Source organism: Delphinapterus leucas, chromosome 2 (genome assembly GCF_059928025.1).
Source record: "Delphinapterus leucas isolate spDelLeu-1000000601 "Yukka" chromosome 2, BTC_Dleu_Yukka2, whole genome shotgun sequence".
Classification (NCBI taxonomy): domain Eukaryota; kingdom Metazoa; phylum Chordata; class Mammalia; order Artiodactyla; family Monodontidae; genus Delphinapterus; species Delphinapterus leucas.
The window spans coordinates 73750263-73766175 of NC_143130.1; the positions used below are offsets into that span (position 1 = coordinate 73750263).

At 45.6% G+C, this 15913-nt stretch overlaps 1 protein-coding gene and 1 long non-coding RNA gene across 10 annotated transcripts in view; one reads left to right on the plus strand and one right to left on the minus strand.

Moving 5' to 3' along the window:
• Window positions 1–14026, plus strand: part of CSNK1G1 (casein kinase 1 gamma 1) — a 153410-nt gene extending 139384 nt beyond the window's left edge. For 8 of the 9 annotated variants that reach the window (XM_022579749.3, XM_089907126.1, XM_089907127.1 and 5 more), the window contains 2 exons: window positions 85–191; window positions 7309–14024. In XM_022579749.3, the coding sequence (XP_022435457.1) occupies window positions 85–191; window positions 7309–7363 (162 nt within the window). In that variant the 3' untranslated portion in view covers window positions 7364–14024. Of the gene's footprint in view, window positions 1–84; window positions 192–7308 lie in introns of all 9 variants that reach the window. The other variant, XR_016392077.1, reaches the window with a different exon arrangement.
• Window positions 5481–15782, minus strand: LOC111177707 (uncharacterized). The gene is made up of 2 exons (XR_016392080.1): window positions 13309–15782; window positions 5481–8091 (listed from the first exon to the last, which is right to left on the minus strand). It is a non-coding gene; the product is annotated as an uncharacterized LOC111177707 (long non-coding RNA).
• Between the last annotated feature and the right edge of the window lie 131 nt (window positions 15783–15913).

The window sequence follows — 15913 nt, forward strand, 5'->3', positions numbered from 1 at the left end:
AGATCTCCCTTAGTGACCCTCTGGGGCACTGGCAGGAGGCTCCGATTACCGTGGTGTCAGTCACACTCTGTCCTTCTGTTTCAGGTGGTTAGCTCAACCAATGGAGAGCTGAATGTCGATGACCCTACGGGAGCCCACTCCAATGCACCAATCACAGCTCACGCCGAGGTGGAGGTAGTGGAGGAAGCTAAGTACGTTCATCTTTCAAGGGGGCTCTTGAGTTATAGGTTGAAAAGCCTTTTCTCTGTCTCTTCCTCTCGTGTGCTGCTCATTTCAGACTGGATACCTCATGCTTGTGCCCACAGCTTTCTTCCTTTGACCATTTTATTTTTTGCATGGTACCTTAAGGCTGCTGCTGCCCTTCTTTAGCTGTGATTTCTGAGAAGACAGTCACATTTTTAGTCCACATGGATGAAAAGACATAGTGAACTAAAAGAATCCTGGTATGAGAGCTACAGCAGATAGCAGTCCTGAGCCTCTTGGGGCCCTGGAGCCTCTTGCTCCCTAAGGGACACAGAGAGAAATCTACTTGTCTAAACCATGGGCCATGCTGAACAGCATCTGATTTCTGGTTCTTGGCTAACCACTTTGCATCTATAGTCCTAGACAAGGGTCTCAGAGCCCTTTTGTTCTCACTTAAATGACTCTGAATTTAGAGAGACTCAGATAAGTCAGTCAAGAAAAATAGTCTCTGCACCTGTTGAATGAAAGAGTCTTGGGATGGAGAGGAAATTACACTAATCCCAAGAGGGTGAGGAGGTTACCCCACTCCCTTTTCTGCTTGTCTTGCATGTTAATGTCTTGCCCTGCCCATACCACCAGCCCCTTGGTGCTCTCTGCATGGTCTGTGTTTAAACTCTTAGAAAATGGGGTAGAAGGTGAAATAATGGCTGATTCTGCTGCAAAAGCAGCATTTCTATCACTTCTTTCCCTTTTTGCCCCATCCCAAATTCAGGTCCAGATTTACACTCCAAGGCAACATGAGGTAGGGAGAGAGAAGTCCTTCACCAATCGGTAGCTGCTGCCACACCTGACACGGATGACTTTTCTTATAAACCCTTTGAGAACATCCAGGCTATCCCAGTGTCTTGTTTTCAGAAGCAGGCACCATATTTATAGTGATATTGTGCCTTAAGTGATCCCTTGAGCCCCCAACTAGCCTAAGTACAAACCAGAACATGCTTATGCCTCAGTAAAAGGTAGAGGCTAGTCAAGATCTGCGTTCTTCCAGATACAACTTTTCATGGTTGTCCCCCTGCCCACTCCTCTGCTCTGCTGCCCATCTATTAGATGAGCTCACTTTTCTTTCGAGAGGTCGTTTCCTTTAAAAGCCAGGACTTGAGGATTCCTACCCAGTAGATAAAAAGCAACCGAGGGTGACTTGGACTCTCTCTTGTTGAGTCCCTACTGACTGTAGGCAGCTTCAGATGCTCCTCTCCTGGTTAATGTAAGGCCCTAATACGTAAGGAGGACAAGGGAGTGGGGGGTCAATGCCAGGAGGAGACCATTTTTAGTAAAATGAAACATGCTCCCTATTCTCAGGGGCTTTGTAAGTTTTAATGGTTCTCACAGTTTTTCAGTTTCCATGACAAAACTTCATTCTCCCAAATAAACAGTGTGGTACTCCTACCCTCTGACTTCTTAACCTTGGCTGCACTTTGGAGTCTCCTGGGGCATGTTAGAAAATACAAATGCCTGAATCCTGGCTCCAGAGTTTCTGGTTTAAGTTATCCTAGATGTGGCCTGAGCATCAGGAGTTTTTAAAGTTCCGGTGATTCAAATATGTCGCTGAGGTTGGGAACCGCTGTACTGGGTCTGATGGCAATGTTTGTGGTCTGATCCAAACATTGTCTGGGCTTGAAAGATGGCTGCGCCCGTTCCCATCCCCACCTCACTCCCAATTCACCGTTGCGGCTATTACTTTGAAGGCCAAAAGTTGAGCTCTGGATTTCATACTATACTTTGAGTACCAGGATTGAATTGGGCTTTAGTCTTATAATATGCCCTATACAGAATTATCTTTGAACCCATTTATCTCATTTCATTTTGGTAAATGTGTACACTAATTGTGTATGTGAATGTGGTGTTTGTATTCTGTGTATAAGATAGGGGACCAGTCACACACACAGATTTCAATCTGTTGTGTTCTGTTCTGGTATAATCTAAATTCTAGATGTAAAGAGAATTTAAAGTCTCCCGATTTAGCAAAGACCACTGTACCAGGTGTGAGCCTTCTGAAAGATGTGGAAACCAGAGGGGAGCACTCGTATTTGACCAATTGTCATCCAAAAGCTCATGGCTTAGGACATTTTGTGTGGCATTTCCCCCAGTGATTTCATGAGCCACCAATCCATCTTGTCCAGGGAACTGTCGGGGCACAGCCATGTGTTTTTCTTCTTGGCCCTTCTATGTATTGGTTGGGGGCAGGGGAGCCATGTGTCCATCTGCTTGATCACTTTCATGGGAAGAAGTCACAGCTAAGAGAAGCACAGGGCATCCCACACAACTCCTCATTGCACACATCTGTGATGCCTTTTGTCCATGCAGCCTGCTTGTGGGAAAAAGGGGGCTGTTGCCTACATTAAGATTGAGCTAGAGTACTGGGGAAACAGTGTGGAAACCTTCACTTCCCAGCTTTTGATTTTGGGTTCCTCAGCCAGCTTTTTTCGTGTAAAGGAGGAGAGAAATAACAGGGTCCCGTTTTTTGTTCTGTAAACAAAATAAACATCTAACTTACCCTTTTCTCTAGATATAGGACACATGTCCTTGTTTAAGGGTGATTGGAAGGGTAGTGAGGCAAGGCAAAGCTTTTTGGCTGACTTTTGTTATGGTAAGAACACAGGAATTTTTGGTTATCCACTGACTTTAGCTACAACTTAGCAAGTGTGGACCTCATTTTCTCTGAGAATTAACAAGAATGGGATTTAGGCCTTTTTCTGGCAGTTATACCTTAATCCGAGCAGTGACCCTCCTCGCTAGTCACCTCCTAATAAGATAAAGTGTCTCTTAAGCTTGTTTTCCCCTCTAGAGAAAGAGCTAGCTGCTGGCTGCTTTGGTCAGGCATGTTGGTGTTATAGAAAGGCTAGGGACTTCTCTTTCCCTCAGAATATTTGGGAGGTTAGCTTAACAAATTGCACGGTAAGACTTCATGTGGGAACCAAAATGGTTTGGCCTTGGTTCCTGATTGAATTCTTACAGGCAGGATCATATGCCCTTTCTCCTGCTACCTTCCTGGAAGTTGCCCAGGAAAGCCCACTCTTGGGGCTCCCACCAACTCTTTCTGTTTTGCCTTAGCCCTCACTGAGATCCAGCTCCCACCTCGATGCTTCTATCAGGCACCTGCCCCCTCCACTTTAGTGTGGGGACCAAGTGGCCTGGGCCTACTCACCCTGCCTTGACAGAGGAAGAAACTAAACACAGACACATACTGCATGTTTGCATGGCTCACAGGGAGTCGCTTCCATCTCACCTCTGTGGACTAATATCTCTCTTTCTCTCTCTTCCTTTCTGTGTTTTTCTCTTTATACACTCTGTAGCTGCCTGAAAATGCTCAACCTGTGGTGAGTCCCTCTCTCCAGTCCACATGCTAGGGGAGCGGACCAGGCTAGGTTGGGATTGGCAAAGCCAAACAAAATGCCTTAGGAACACTCAGTGGCTCCTGTATGCCACCTTGTGCCATACCCACCCAGACTGGGGAACTAGATCCACAAGGTGGGGATGGGCAGGCGTGTACCCAGCAATTAATCTGTTCCTTTTTTCCTTCCAAACCCACCACATTGCAGCCTCCTCCTGTCAGAACAATATCCCACCGTATCCAAAATTGTCTCTTCATTTTTAGCTGAGTGAATTTTTTCTCAAATTAATACGGCTAGATATTATCAGGCAGAGAGGGACAGAGGTAAGAAGACCAGATTACTGTACCAGTTGTATAATCAGAATCTAATTATTCCTCACAACTCCAAGGACAGTTGTTGCCAGATAATGTCACATTCTGTGGCTCGGTCTCTAACCTTAAAATTAGCAGCTTTGGAAAAATCTGTGACTTTTCTTTTTGGTTCAGCTGGTTCTTCCATCTGTAGAATATGAGTATCTCCAAATAAGAGAGCTGCTTCTTGGGGGAGAGATGGACATTTTGCTGTTGTTATTGTTGTTTTGAGTTTTTTGTTTGTTTTTCATTTATTGTCTTTTTTTTTTCCTTTTCTTTTCTTTTCTCTTCTTATAAGAGCATATAGTGGGCCAAGGGCCGACTTGGCTAGTGAGACATTGGAGTCTCTCTCCCACTCCTGGAGAAGGTCCCTTGAATGCACTTTTGGGGCAGCATGCGGGTCTTGAAGGGGAAGCCCTGGCGGCTCCACGTTGGGTGGGGCACGTTCCCACTGTAAGGCAGTGCCCTCCGTGCCTCGCTTCCTGGGCATTGCCTGTGAGCTCCAGGTGCTCGTGAGCTGATTGGTCTGCTGTGGTCTGGAGCCAGAATCTCCTACACTGCACGTGTGGGATGATATTCCGTGTGGTGATAACAGTCTGCTGGCCTCTGTGACTACCTTGTTTCTATTGGTCTTCAGTAACTGAGTTGGGCACCGGTTTCTGTACCCTAACTCTCTAAGCCAAGTTGCCTACAGGGTTTCCCAAGGGACAGAGATGTATTGAAGATAGCAATTGGGTTTTATGGAGATAGAATTTATAGTATTACAGTATCAAGGAGTACATTTGGCCTATTTATTTAGCAAACATGTGTCTGTGTAATCTGACATCATCGTGGTCTGTTTTTTCCTGTGAGATGTCAGTCACATGATCCTGACTGCAAATACAGGGCCTACTTTGTGCTCATCCACTCTGTGCTTGGAACTCTAGGGGGTCTCAAGGCCTCCCCCAAAGAGCTGAGATACAATCTACCTGGAGAGATAAGACATGCATGCTTGAAAGGACACTTTTATGGTATTGTCCCTTGAGAGGTCAGTGTTGACAGGGATGGTTAAGGAAGACTTGATGGATACTGTGGGGCTTAAACAAGGCATTAGAGCAAGGGAAGAATGTATAAGTACAGCAGAGAAACATAGTAAAGGAATAGCTGAAGGGAGAGCCAATCAAAGAATCAGCTGGAAGGAAACCTAAGACACAAGAAGAGTTCATCACTTGCCTTCAGTCTCTTCTGAGAGTAAGACATCTGTATGGAGTCAGTCAGTGGGCTTGGTCTGGGGTCTGACCAAGTTTCACAGGTCCTATTGCCGGTAGTCATCACAGAAACCAAAGAGTTGATTGTGGAGCCCGTTTCCTCATGGGTAGAATTATTAAAAGCTTCTGCTACTGCTGAAGTTTTAACTACAGTAACTAGCAAAAATTAAGGCTCTAAACCACAGCTCACACTCTCCTCCAGTCAGGTGAATTCAGCTTTGCACATCAGGTTATGATATGCTTATAATTCTTATGACTTGCCTTGGAGGAGGTAAAAGAGAAATTGTATCATTTGCAACGGACCAAAACAGTATTTCAAACTTTTTAATGATTGTTCTTAACGTAAAAACACAAAATCATCATCTTAGCATCCTCCAAAAAGCATAAGAATAAAAACTGACTTAAATGTTAGTGATCCCTCTGAAAATCATGGTTAACAGGGAACAGGTAGCTAGCTCTATTGAAGTACTGGTACTCCCATGAGATTTAATTCACCTTATTTAATAATTTCTGGACATTCAGCTTGAAAGAATGTCTGTTTTCTAAAGCATATGTACAAAAAATGACCTTTTTTTAAAATCCTTCCCCAGGGATTCCCTTAAGGACTGAAAACAATCAAAAGTGTTGGTCATTTTTACTTAAAAGAATTTATTCAGCCTCTAAATACAAAGGACACTTTGTTTAGTGACTATATTGACACCCATTTAATAGTACATCACATAGGTCATTATACTCTTAGAAAATCTTTTTTAAGACTCTCTTAAGAACCTCCTGTTTCCAACATCTCCATGTTTAATTCATTCAGTTATGGTTAAAGCCCATCATTTTGTCTGTGTAAACATCTATTTCTGCATTCTAAGAAGACACTTTCTCCAAGTTTTTGATAACTAGTCCATGGGGTGTGGGAATACAAAAGGGTCTGACTAAAAAAGGGGGGAATCTTAGCTACAGTGGAGGACTTAGGGGTATGCGGAAGTAAGCAACAGCTCTTTATTTCTGTATGAATATTTTTGACATTAAACCCAGAAGGATTAGGCAAAAGACCCAAAGATAGTTTCTGAGAAAAGCTTTCGTTTCAAGGATCCAGCAAGTCTGAGTGACACTTCCAGTTTACTCCCTTCCATCACATGGCATCTTTGACTCATCCACCACTTTCTGCCCCTCACATTCTCATTTCCCATGTGTCAGCTTCCTGGAAAGGACATATCTTTTGCACCAGCCATGCCACAGCCCTCATCACCCCCTTCTGGAATAGTCGCTGCCTGAGCAAGAGGGGCTTCCTGTTCCAAAGACAGCAGTACAGAGCAGGTACCCGAGCTAAAGGCTGTGGCAGAGCTGTGGCTGTTGAAGGCATCAGGCCTCAGCCCCACCCTAAGCAGGGTCAGTCCTTGAACCCAGTCTGGCACAGCAGCAGCCTCGGGAAGCTTAAGTCGAGGAGGACCCTGCAACCCGATGCTTCCTGGTGATCAACTGTGGCATTGATCCTCTCCAAATGAAGAGTAGGCTATGCTGATTTCAGTTAAAAGATCCTGGCTCACACAATTAGGGTCAGGGCTTCTCCTGCCTACGCCAGGGAGCTAGCTGGCTGGGGGCAGGGATGAGATTAGAGAGAAGCCTTAATCCTTTCATTGGTAGCATGTGAGAGCCTCCTAGAGTTCCAAACATCATACTTTTCTTGGCATTTGTTTGCCTTAGTTTAGCCTCCATACCCACTGACCTCCGAAGTTGCATTAAATAATTTTGCCCTCTGTATGAAGGGGCACACAGTGCAGGCTCTTCTCTTGCAGCCCTGAGGACCCCCAGCCTTGGTTCAGTATAAAGGAGGATGAGACTTTCAGGTTGGGGTGTTAGACTGAGAAATAAGCCTTCTTCATCCTTCTTCCAAAAATGCCTGCTTCCGCCCTGCTGCCTAGCCTGCAGCACTTTGACGATTAGGTTTGGAATAAAGCAGCTCTCTCCTTTGGCTTTCCTGGCAGACACTGCCCACTGCCTCCAGTATGTGCACTGTAGATGGCGGGCGACCCTGTGGGTGGGTGCCAGGGGGAAGTTCCACCCCTGCAATAAGCAGAGGCAGGCAGAAATCTGTTGGCAGCTGCGGGCCTCCCGCACTGACTTGTGGTCTTCCTTGTGCTCCAGGTGCTGCTGCTTCTTTAAGAGGAAAAGGAAGAAGACTGCTCAGCGCCACAAGTGACCCGTGCCTCCCAGGAGTCCTCAGGCCCTGGGGACTCTGACTCGATTGCACCCGCAGCTCCTGCCATTTCTCATTGGAAGGGACTCCTCTGTGGGGGAGGGTGGAGATCCAAACCAAAAAGAAGAAAAACAGATGCCCCCAGAAGGAGCCAGTGCGGGCAGCCAGGGCCCAGTGGGTCAGTGGCTGCCCCTACCTGCCTGAGGCTCTGAGCAGGTCCCAGAGCCACTGGTCCTCCACTGCTTACCCTTGGGGCTGCCTGGTTGACTCTCCTTCCTATTGTTTACAGTGAAGGTGTCATTCACAAAAACTCAAGGACTACTATTCTCTCCCCTCCCCTTAGTTTACTTGCTCCTGGTTCTTGCCCCACCCTCAACCCTCTCCAGCATAAAAGCTAATGAGCTGAAGGCTTTGTCTGCTGAAGGAGCTTGAGAGGCTGGGGGTGCGGCCAAGAAGGTAGGAGGGAGATGCAGGCCAAGGCTGGAGAAGAACCTTCTCTGCCCACCAGGTGTGTCTGGCAGTATGGCTCCCTCTTCCTCTGTGCCTGTGCAGCCTCCATCCCGAGCTGGCCACGGGGTGCAGGTTACTCCCTCCTTCCCTCTTGTGAAGTTACACTGTAGGACACAAGCTGTGAGAAATCTGCAGTCTACTGTCCCCGTGTGTTGGCGTTCTTAGCTTTCTTGACAAGCGGACTCTGTTCTCCAGACAGTAGTAGAACGTTGCAAATTGTTCTGAGCAAAGGACAAAAAAAAACTGACTTTATTGCACTTTTAGTTTTTTTTTTTTTTTAAACAAAAAAACATGGCAGATGCATATTGTGTCTGGTTATATTGGGAGTTTTACTTTTTTTTTCTGTTTTGAGGGGGATGGGGCCAGCCAAGCCATTCAGAGAGAACATGGGTCCAGAGGACATTCTCAATGGAAAGAGTTGGGTCTGCAGCACCCAGAAGAGAAGAAGCCAAACTCTGTGTCATTCTGAGTGAACTCTCAGGTTGGCAAGGAAACATACTTGAATTTTCATTCGTCTTCTCAGCTGCTGAAGAATGTCCCTACCAGAGCCTCTTGACCTCATCAGCCTGCAGTTTGGACAACCTAGCTCTCCAGCACATGGGATGAGCCAGCCAAGCCAGACTGTGACAGGAGACAGTTCATCCCAGAGAAGGAGATGCTTAACAACAAAAATCTGAAATATCTGTTTCCTCCACTGCCAGGGACTTCCAACTAGATAGCCATGTGACTTCCTTAGTGACTTGGGGGACAAAATTAGTGATGAAACAGCCACCACTGTATTGCCACTAGTGGACAAGAAGGAGGAAAGTGATCCTGCCTTCCAACTGCCAGAGGAACCTCAGGATTTGGCTCATCATAGGGCCAGGAAATAAAATTGGTCTGTACTGTTTGCCCCAATAGCTGAGTTACAGCATTTGGGCTGGCCTGCCTTATCAGAAACCAAGAACCTGCAAATCTTCTTCCAGCAGGTCCATAGCTGCAGGCTTAGGCCTCAGTGTATGGGGTTATAGTGAACAGGAGGGTGAGACTGGTTAGTGCTGGAAAATTCCTGGGGAAAGGAGACTGAAATGAAAGGTGTGAAATTATCCTCTCACTTGGACTTAGACTCCTTCTAGATGAGATGGCCACGCATCTAGAGCCTGTTCTCCCCGGTACACTCTCCATGTCCAGACATGCTGCCATGAAGGGTCTTGGTTCCTCATTCACTGCTTGAAAAGTCGCCAACGTATGGAGTTAATAGAACTTCTCGTGCTTGATTTTCATTTGAGATGAGCGACTTATCCAAACAGTGACTTCTCATTCCAGATGTGATCGAGGAGAAGGGATTAATTACATCAGAGAACGAGGTCTTGTATCTGGGGGTAGAGAGAGCTAACCATGGAGGACAGTGGCTGGTGACTTAGTCTGGGGGTTTTGGGAACACGGAAATCATTGCCTCTGGCTTGAGATGTAGGGCTGTCTTTTGGACTGGAGGATGCAGACATAACTTTCTGGTAGTTGGTATTTTCTGACAAGTCCCTTGATGTGTCTTACATGGAGCAGAGATAGCAGCGGTAGCGTGGATCAGAGTTACTGGGCTTCACCTGTGTTCCACTGGTCCTTGGCTAGGAAATATCACTTCACTGGCTTCAAATTTGCCTAGCTTATATAAAGATTGTAATCGTTCATTTCTTTAAAAGAAAATTTCCTATTAACAGAATGGCTGGGAGATTCAGGGTCACACCGCTTCCCCACAAGAATTTTGAATATTGGGGTTTGCTTCCTTGACATTAGCTAAGGCACTGTCACTGAAACTTACATAGTTTCTCAGTTGGCATTTGGGTAACTCTTCTCAATTTGGGTAACTCTAATTTCCCGTATAGAATCTTTAACCTCCACATCCCTGTGTAGAAAAAGCCTTGCTTCTCATGGGAGGGCAAGAGGAAATGGTGGCAAAGTCCGGAGCATCCCTGGCACCCCTTACTCCACTAAGTGCCTCCCCACTTCCACAAAAAAGCAAAGGCAGTTACCAGCTTGGCTGCAGGGCAAGCCCTCTTGCAGCTGGGTTTGTGACTTTTTCAGGGTCTTAACTTTCTTTTAAAGGCTCGCTATTGCGGGATTTAACGTGAGCAGTTGTGGGGTTCTTCCTAATGCACTCTTCTCACTCTCGGCCCCCCCTCAGATCTCTTACTAGATATTTGATTTTTCATAACAAAGGTGAAGAGCCCAAGTCCTTCTGGCATGCACAGTAATGGTGACCTTCCCAGGGCCATTGGTACTCCAGGGCGGTTCCAGACCCCCGAGAGAGTCTACTGTGATCTTCCTTTAAAAAAGAAAAAAAAAAAATTTTTTTTTTTCTTTTTAAGAAGGATACCTAAGGAGTAATTTGGCCATCAGTTTCATCCCCATCAGCACATCCCATCAGGCCTCCCTCCTCAGCCCCGTTGCTGTCGTCGAGTAGCTATATTCCTCAGCCAGGGCCTCGGGGTTGGGCACTCCCTCCACCTACCGCCCACCCAAATCCACTTGCTCTGTAGTCTTTGAGCTTCCTTCGCTCCATAACCATGATACCTAGGGATCTTTTTCTTCAGGATTGATGCAGTTGCTGGGTTAGCATTAAGCACTAACAACATTAGGGGTTCTCCCAAGCCCTGCAGTCCTTCAGGCATTGCATCCTGAGCAGATTGAAGCAAGCAGGCCAGGAATCCACCAAGACGTAAGGGATCCTTCCCTTGTGACTAGAGCATGGCTGTGTCTGTGCAGTAAGGGTTGATTACTTGCTGTGCAGCCCTTGGCGTTTCCCAGTGATTTCACTCCAGACTGCTCTGCAAGGATGTGCAGGGTGTGCCAGCAGCAGCGTGCTTTCATGTCTGCCTTAATTAACATACTCCTGCCATTTTGGCTTTGTCTAGGAGGAAACGGTCTAGGAAGGTACAAAGTCAGGTGATGAGGTTGGCCTCCAATTAAAGCCCCATTTTATTTTGGGATATAGGGCCACGGAAGACAGCAGGATCCTGAGTTTTCCAGTAGAAGTGTTGATTGCCTCTTCATTCTCAGTGAACTCCAAGTTCGTAGAGACAGCCCCTGCCATTAGCCAGAAGACGTGTCCATCGCCTCTAAAGTACCTTCCAACCTGGTTCACTGGAAATGTACCTTGGGAGTACATATTCAGTGTTGGTTCTCAGTGTTAGTAACCACTTCTGTTGTCAGAAATGAGTGAGGGTAAGGTTATGTCAGAGTGGTTACTAAAGATCATAGCCTTAACTTTTTTTTATGCAAAAGAGACAGCTTGCTCCCCCTCCAGTGAGCAGCATGGCCTGCATTTTTCAAAAATAAGTACTTCCACGGCAGCCTAGAAAGGATCTCCTCTAAGGAACTTGATCTTTCTTCTGATGCATCTCTCCCAAGTCTGCATGCCTCGTGTGTCGCAGTCACCTCTTCCATTTTCATATTTAAACTAGTTTTCATTCCCAGTGAGTTGCCCCGACAACATTGTCTCCAGCGTCAGAGCCATGTTAGGGCTAGAATTTCTCAGATCGGGAGCTTGCATTGTCATACAGCCGACACTGCCTTTGTCAGGCCACTGCCACCAAGCCACTATTGCCCCAAGGTGGGCAAGTGAATTCCAGAAACCCTTAGGGAGCCAGGATAACTTGGCACCCCATATGGATTGGCCTGAGCAGCAGGTACTTGTCTCTGGGGTTCTTGCTTTTTCCAATGCCAACTTCAGGGCTCCAGGAAGGTCCCTCTAGAGGTTGATGGCCAGAGTCTTCCCCATGATGGGTTGGTAGGAATCAAAATGGGATGCCTGTGGTTTGGTTTTCTTGGGTGTTTGTTTGTTTTTGATGGGGGAGGGGAGTGATTGTGTTTCTGAATAAGAAAAAGAGGAAACCATGGCTCTTCTGAGGGTTTAAGCAGTGTTTTAGCCACAAATAAGGAATCTTGGAAGTCTTTGATCAATTAAGCAGTCTTAAAAATGTTTTTCCTAATTCCTTTTGCAGGGGACTGAGTGCAAAAGAATAGGTTTCTCCATTGTATTCAGAATAGTAAGTAGGTTCCCTGGATATAGACAGTAGTAGTTGACATATTTCCTCAAAAAGCGACCAGGAAGTCCACTCCAGAGTTTGTAGCTCAGCTTGTATTACAAAGGAAAAAGTGAATGTGTACTCCATATATTTCTAGTTTGATTACCAAACTCAGTGTTATAAAGAAACCTCAGTTCTGTGGACAGAATTTATTTTGTTACTTTTCTTTTTTTACTTCTCACAATCATCTTTCCAGTGTCATCACCACCTTCAAAGCAGAGGGTTATCAATGGTAAGAAATGGGGATGCAGTGCAGTCGTCCCAGTAACACACACAAGAGGACAGCTATCCTGATTGCCCCGACCCCGCAAATCCCCTCTTTCAGAGCAGGTGAGACATTTTCAGTGTTCCTCTTTTTGAGCTCCAGACCAAATCCCAGGCCAGCCCTTATACACTGAAAGCTTTTTTAAGAGGCTTATCAATCTGTTAGGAATGTCTCAGGAAGATGAGCCATTTCTTTGGCGGGGGTTTACGGGGGACTGTATCTACAGATGGGTGTGTGTGGTTGCATCTGTATGCGTGTGTGTGTGTGTCTGTGTGTGCACGTGCGTGCCAGCACTCATCTGTATGCATTTCACTTCCATAAAGACTCACAGCCCACCTGAAGAAAAAAAACCTCACAGCCCAGGTTGCTGGGACCATGTGTTCCTGAATATTCTCAGAAGTAAACAAGAAACAAATGAGTTTCTCAAATTGGTGTGGCAGCAAGCTGGCTCTGGGAATGAGCCCCATTTATCAAGCAGAAGAGTAAACAGCAGAAAAAAAGATGAAACCAAAAATATTATAAGCCCTCCCCAATGGAAAATAATGTTCATTCATCAATTCCCATTGGATGTATTACATGCTCTAATTTATTATATTATTATTTTGTCTGTTTCTTTAATCTTTGCCCATTGTACTTTTTAAAAGATGTTGGGATGTTGACTGCAATTTTTTATGACTAGATAATGTATAAATCAGCTGTGGAAATCAGTTTTAATCGATGCGTGGATGTGTCTGATTATTGTTAAATGCTTTTTTTAACCTTTTATTTTAGATACGTAGTTTTGTTTCATAAACCCTGGCACTGGTCTGCAAAGCTCAGCTGTGAAAATGAAACTTGTAGTATTTTTAAACATGAATGTCAATTTCAAGGGTATTTGAAACAGTTCCTCCAGGAGAGAGATTTGTACACCATTAAGTAGAAACTCCTCTGCAGAGGAAGAAGCCTTCTTTGGAGTAAATGGAAATGGGTCTTGATATTATCTCAGAGTAGCCCATTTCCTAGGGCACCATGGAAAACACAAATGTGATCTTTAAGTATACCTCTTCTCCAATCTGGGGAGGAAAGGACTCAGTTTGCACCCTTTTTGTATGTACAATAAAATCTCTTACCTTTCTTGGCTAATTTTGCTTGTTTGGTTGGTTGGTTTGTCTGCTTTTAAGCTCTCCTGGTTCATTTGTAACGGAGAATCCGTCTAGGACTCGTAGTAACAAGGCTCCAGGAATGAAAATAATGCCTGATACTTTGGCATTCTTGCGTCATTCTTTTGGGTTGAACATTGACCTCTCCTGTGGGACCCTCAGAATGGGAGAAAATATTTGCAAATGAAGCAACTGACAAAGGATTAATCTCCAAAATTTATAAGCAGCTCACTTTAAATATTTCTGGGGCTTCCCTGGTGGCGCAGTGGTTAAGAATCTGCCTGCCAGTGCAGGGGACAGGGGTCCAAGCACTGGTCTGGGAAGATCCCACATGCCGCGGAGCAGCTGAGCCTGTGCGCCACAACTGCTGAGCCTGCGCTGTAGAGCCTGCAAGCCACAACTACTGAAGCCCGTGCATCTAGAGCCCGTGCTCCGCAACAAGAAAAGCCACCACCACAAGAAGTCCCCGCACTGCAACAAAGAGTAGCCCCTGCTCGCCGCAATTAGAGAAAGCCTGCGTGCAGCAACAAAGACCCAACACAGCCAAAAATAAAATTAATAAAATAAAAAACAATAAATATTTCTGGTAGAATTTGGACATTCATCACACATACTAATTCCTGTATCCCTGTGGTTCTTAGGTGCTAGAACACCAGGAAGTTAGGATCTGCTCTGGAACAACTATGAAATGGCAGCTTTGTAATTCTGCTCTACTGATGAAGAACATCTATACAGACAGAAGGTATAACTATGATGTGCATATATGGCACAAAACAACTGCCAGTCTGGCCATCATTGGTTCCAATTTTTTCTGTTACTACTCAATTGCTACTTAACGATTTCTTCTTTCACTAGTAAAAAACACGTTTAAGATCAGCATGAGAGGGACTTCCCTGGTGATCCAGTGGCTAAGACTCTGTGCTCCCAATGCAGGGGGCTTGCGTTCGATCCCTGGTCAGGGAACTAGATCCCACATACTGCAACTAAGAGTTTGCATGCCATAACTGAAGATCCTGTATGCTGCAACTAATACCCGGTGCAGCCAAGTATTTTTTTAAAAAATCATCATGAGAGAAAAACTTCATATTGAGAACACTGTATCCGTCAAGCTTATTTTTTTTCATTAATGCTGTTTTAGCATTAATTAGTTCCTCATGTGGAGAAGGCTACTTTGAAAACATAGCTTGGTAAACAATTTTCTCAGTGTGGGCAATGTGAGACCAGTGAGTGGGGAAAGAGGCTTAAGAGACCCAAAAAATGAAGGAGGAGAGGAAGAGGGGGTTGAAAGATCATCTTTCTCAGTGCAACCGTTTTACGTAGAAGAACCTCCACCTCATTGAGAGGTGGTCTGGATTGAGGTGTGAGAATTAGAAACAGCAAATGTTATTTGCATTTATTTGAGAGAACTGTCTGTTGAAGCTCTGCAGTGACCTCAGTGTAAGGAAGGACAAGGTAATGTCAGTGGCCATGCATAACCTCAAACTCAGGTCGGCACCTTATATAGAGACCAAATTGCCAAGTTCGACTATAGAAATGGAGCCATGTCTACCTACAATCTGGGCTGTGAAGACCAGGAATTTCTGTAAAGTTAATCTTTGAAAATTAAAGACATTTAATAATGTCATGGTTCCCAGCTTTAGAAAGATGTCAGTGGCAATTTTGGGTGTGCGTGTGTGCTAGACTTGCAGTACTTAAGTATATATGTTGCGGACTGTTGGGAACAAGCGTCTTCGGAGCCCTGAAATACTGCTGGGGGCGCATCTGACGACTACTCCTGACCTTCCGGGAGATTTCTAGAAAAGAGGGACTCAACCTCAGACCGTTGCAGATATTATTTCCCACCTCAGTGCCAACGTGACGGCTGTTCCATCCAGCATTTGTTGAGCACTTAGCCCTGAAGCAGTTGGGGGAGCTGTATACAAAGTAAGAGCAACAGTCCGTTTCTCACCAAAATAAATAAATAAAAATTTTAAAATGTAGTTGCTTGGGAAAACAGGTAAAAAAAGGAAGTTAAGAACCACAGTATACAATAGTGTGCGTTGACTCATACAGCAGTAAGCACAGTAAGATTAGAGAAGGGAGAGAAAAAAGGTAGGACAGTGACAGGGATGAAGTCAAAAGGAAGTGGGTTTTGAAGCAAGTTTTGCAAGACAGACGGAGCTGTATAAGGTTATATACTCTGGGTAGGCATAAACGTGCCCTGAGTTTTTGGAGGCTACACATTTAAACCCAATTCGGTGTGACTAACCCTTGACTGGCCCAATACGGACAACGACCAGTGTCTTCTGCCCCATCCACAGACTTCCTAACCTAAAGCCTCGGTCACCACCTGCCAAACGACTTCCACTCCCACAAAGGCGCGGCGGGCCATGGGGTCTCTCCGCTTGGGCTGGTAGCCTCTTCAGAAGCCCAATCCGGGGCTCTTGGAGAGGGCGTCGCCTTCCGCTCATCCTCTTCCTGTTAGTGGGCGCCGACGAGCTGTGAAGCCAATGAGGCCACAGTAACGTGGCAGCCACCCACGAGCCCGCGTCTCCGCCCGCCCAGTCAGCGAGCCGGGCTCCGCCCCCCAGGGGGA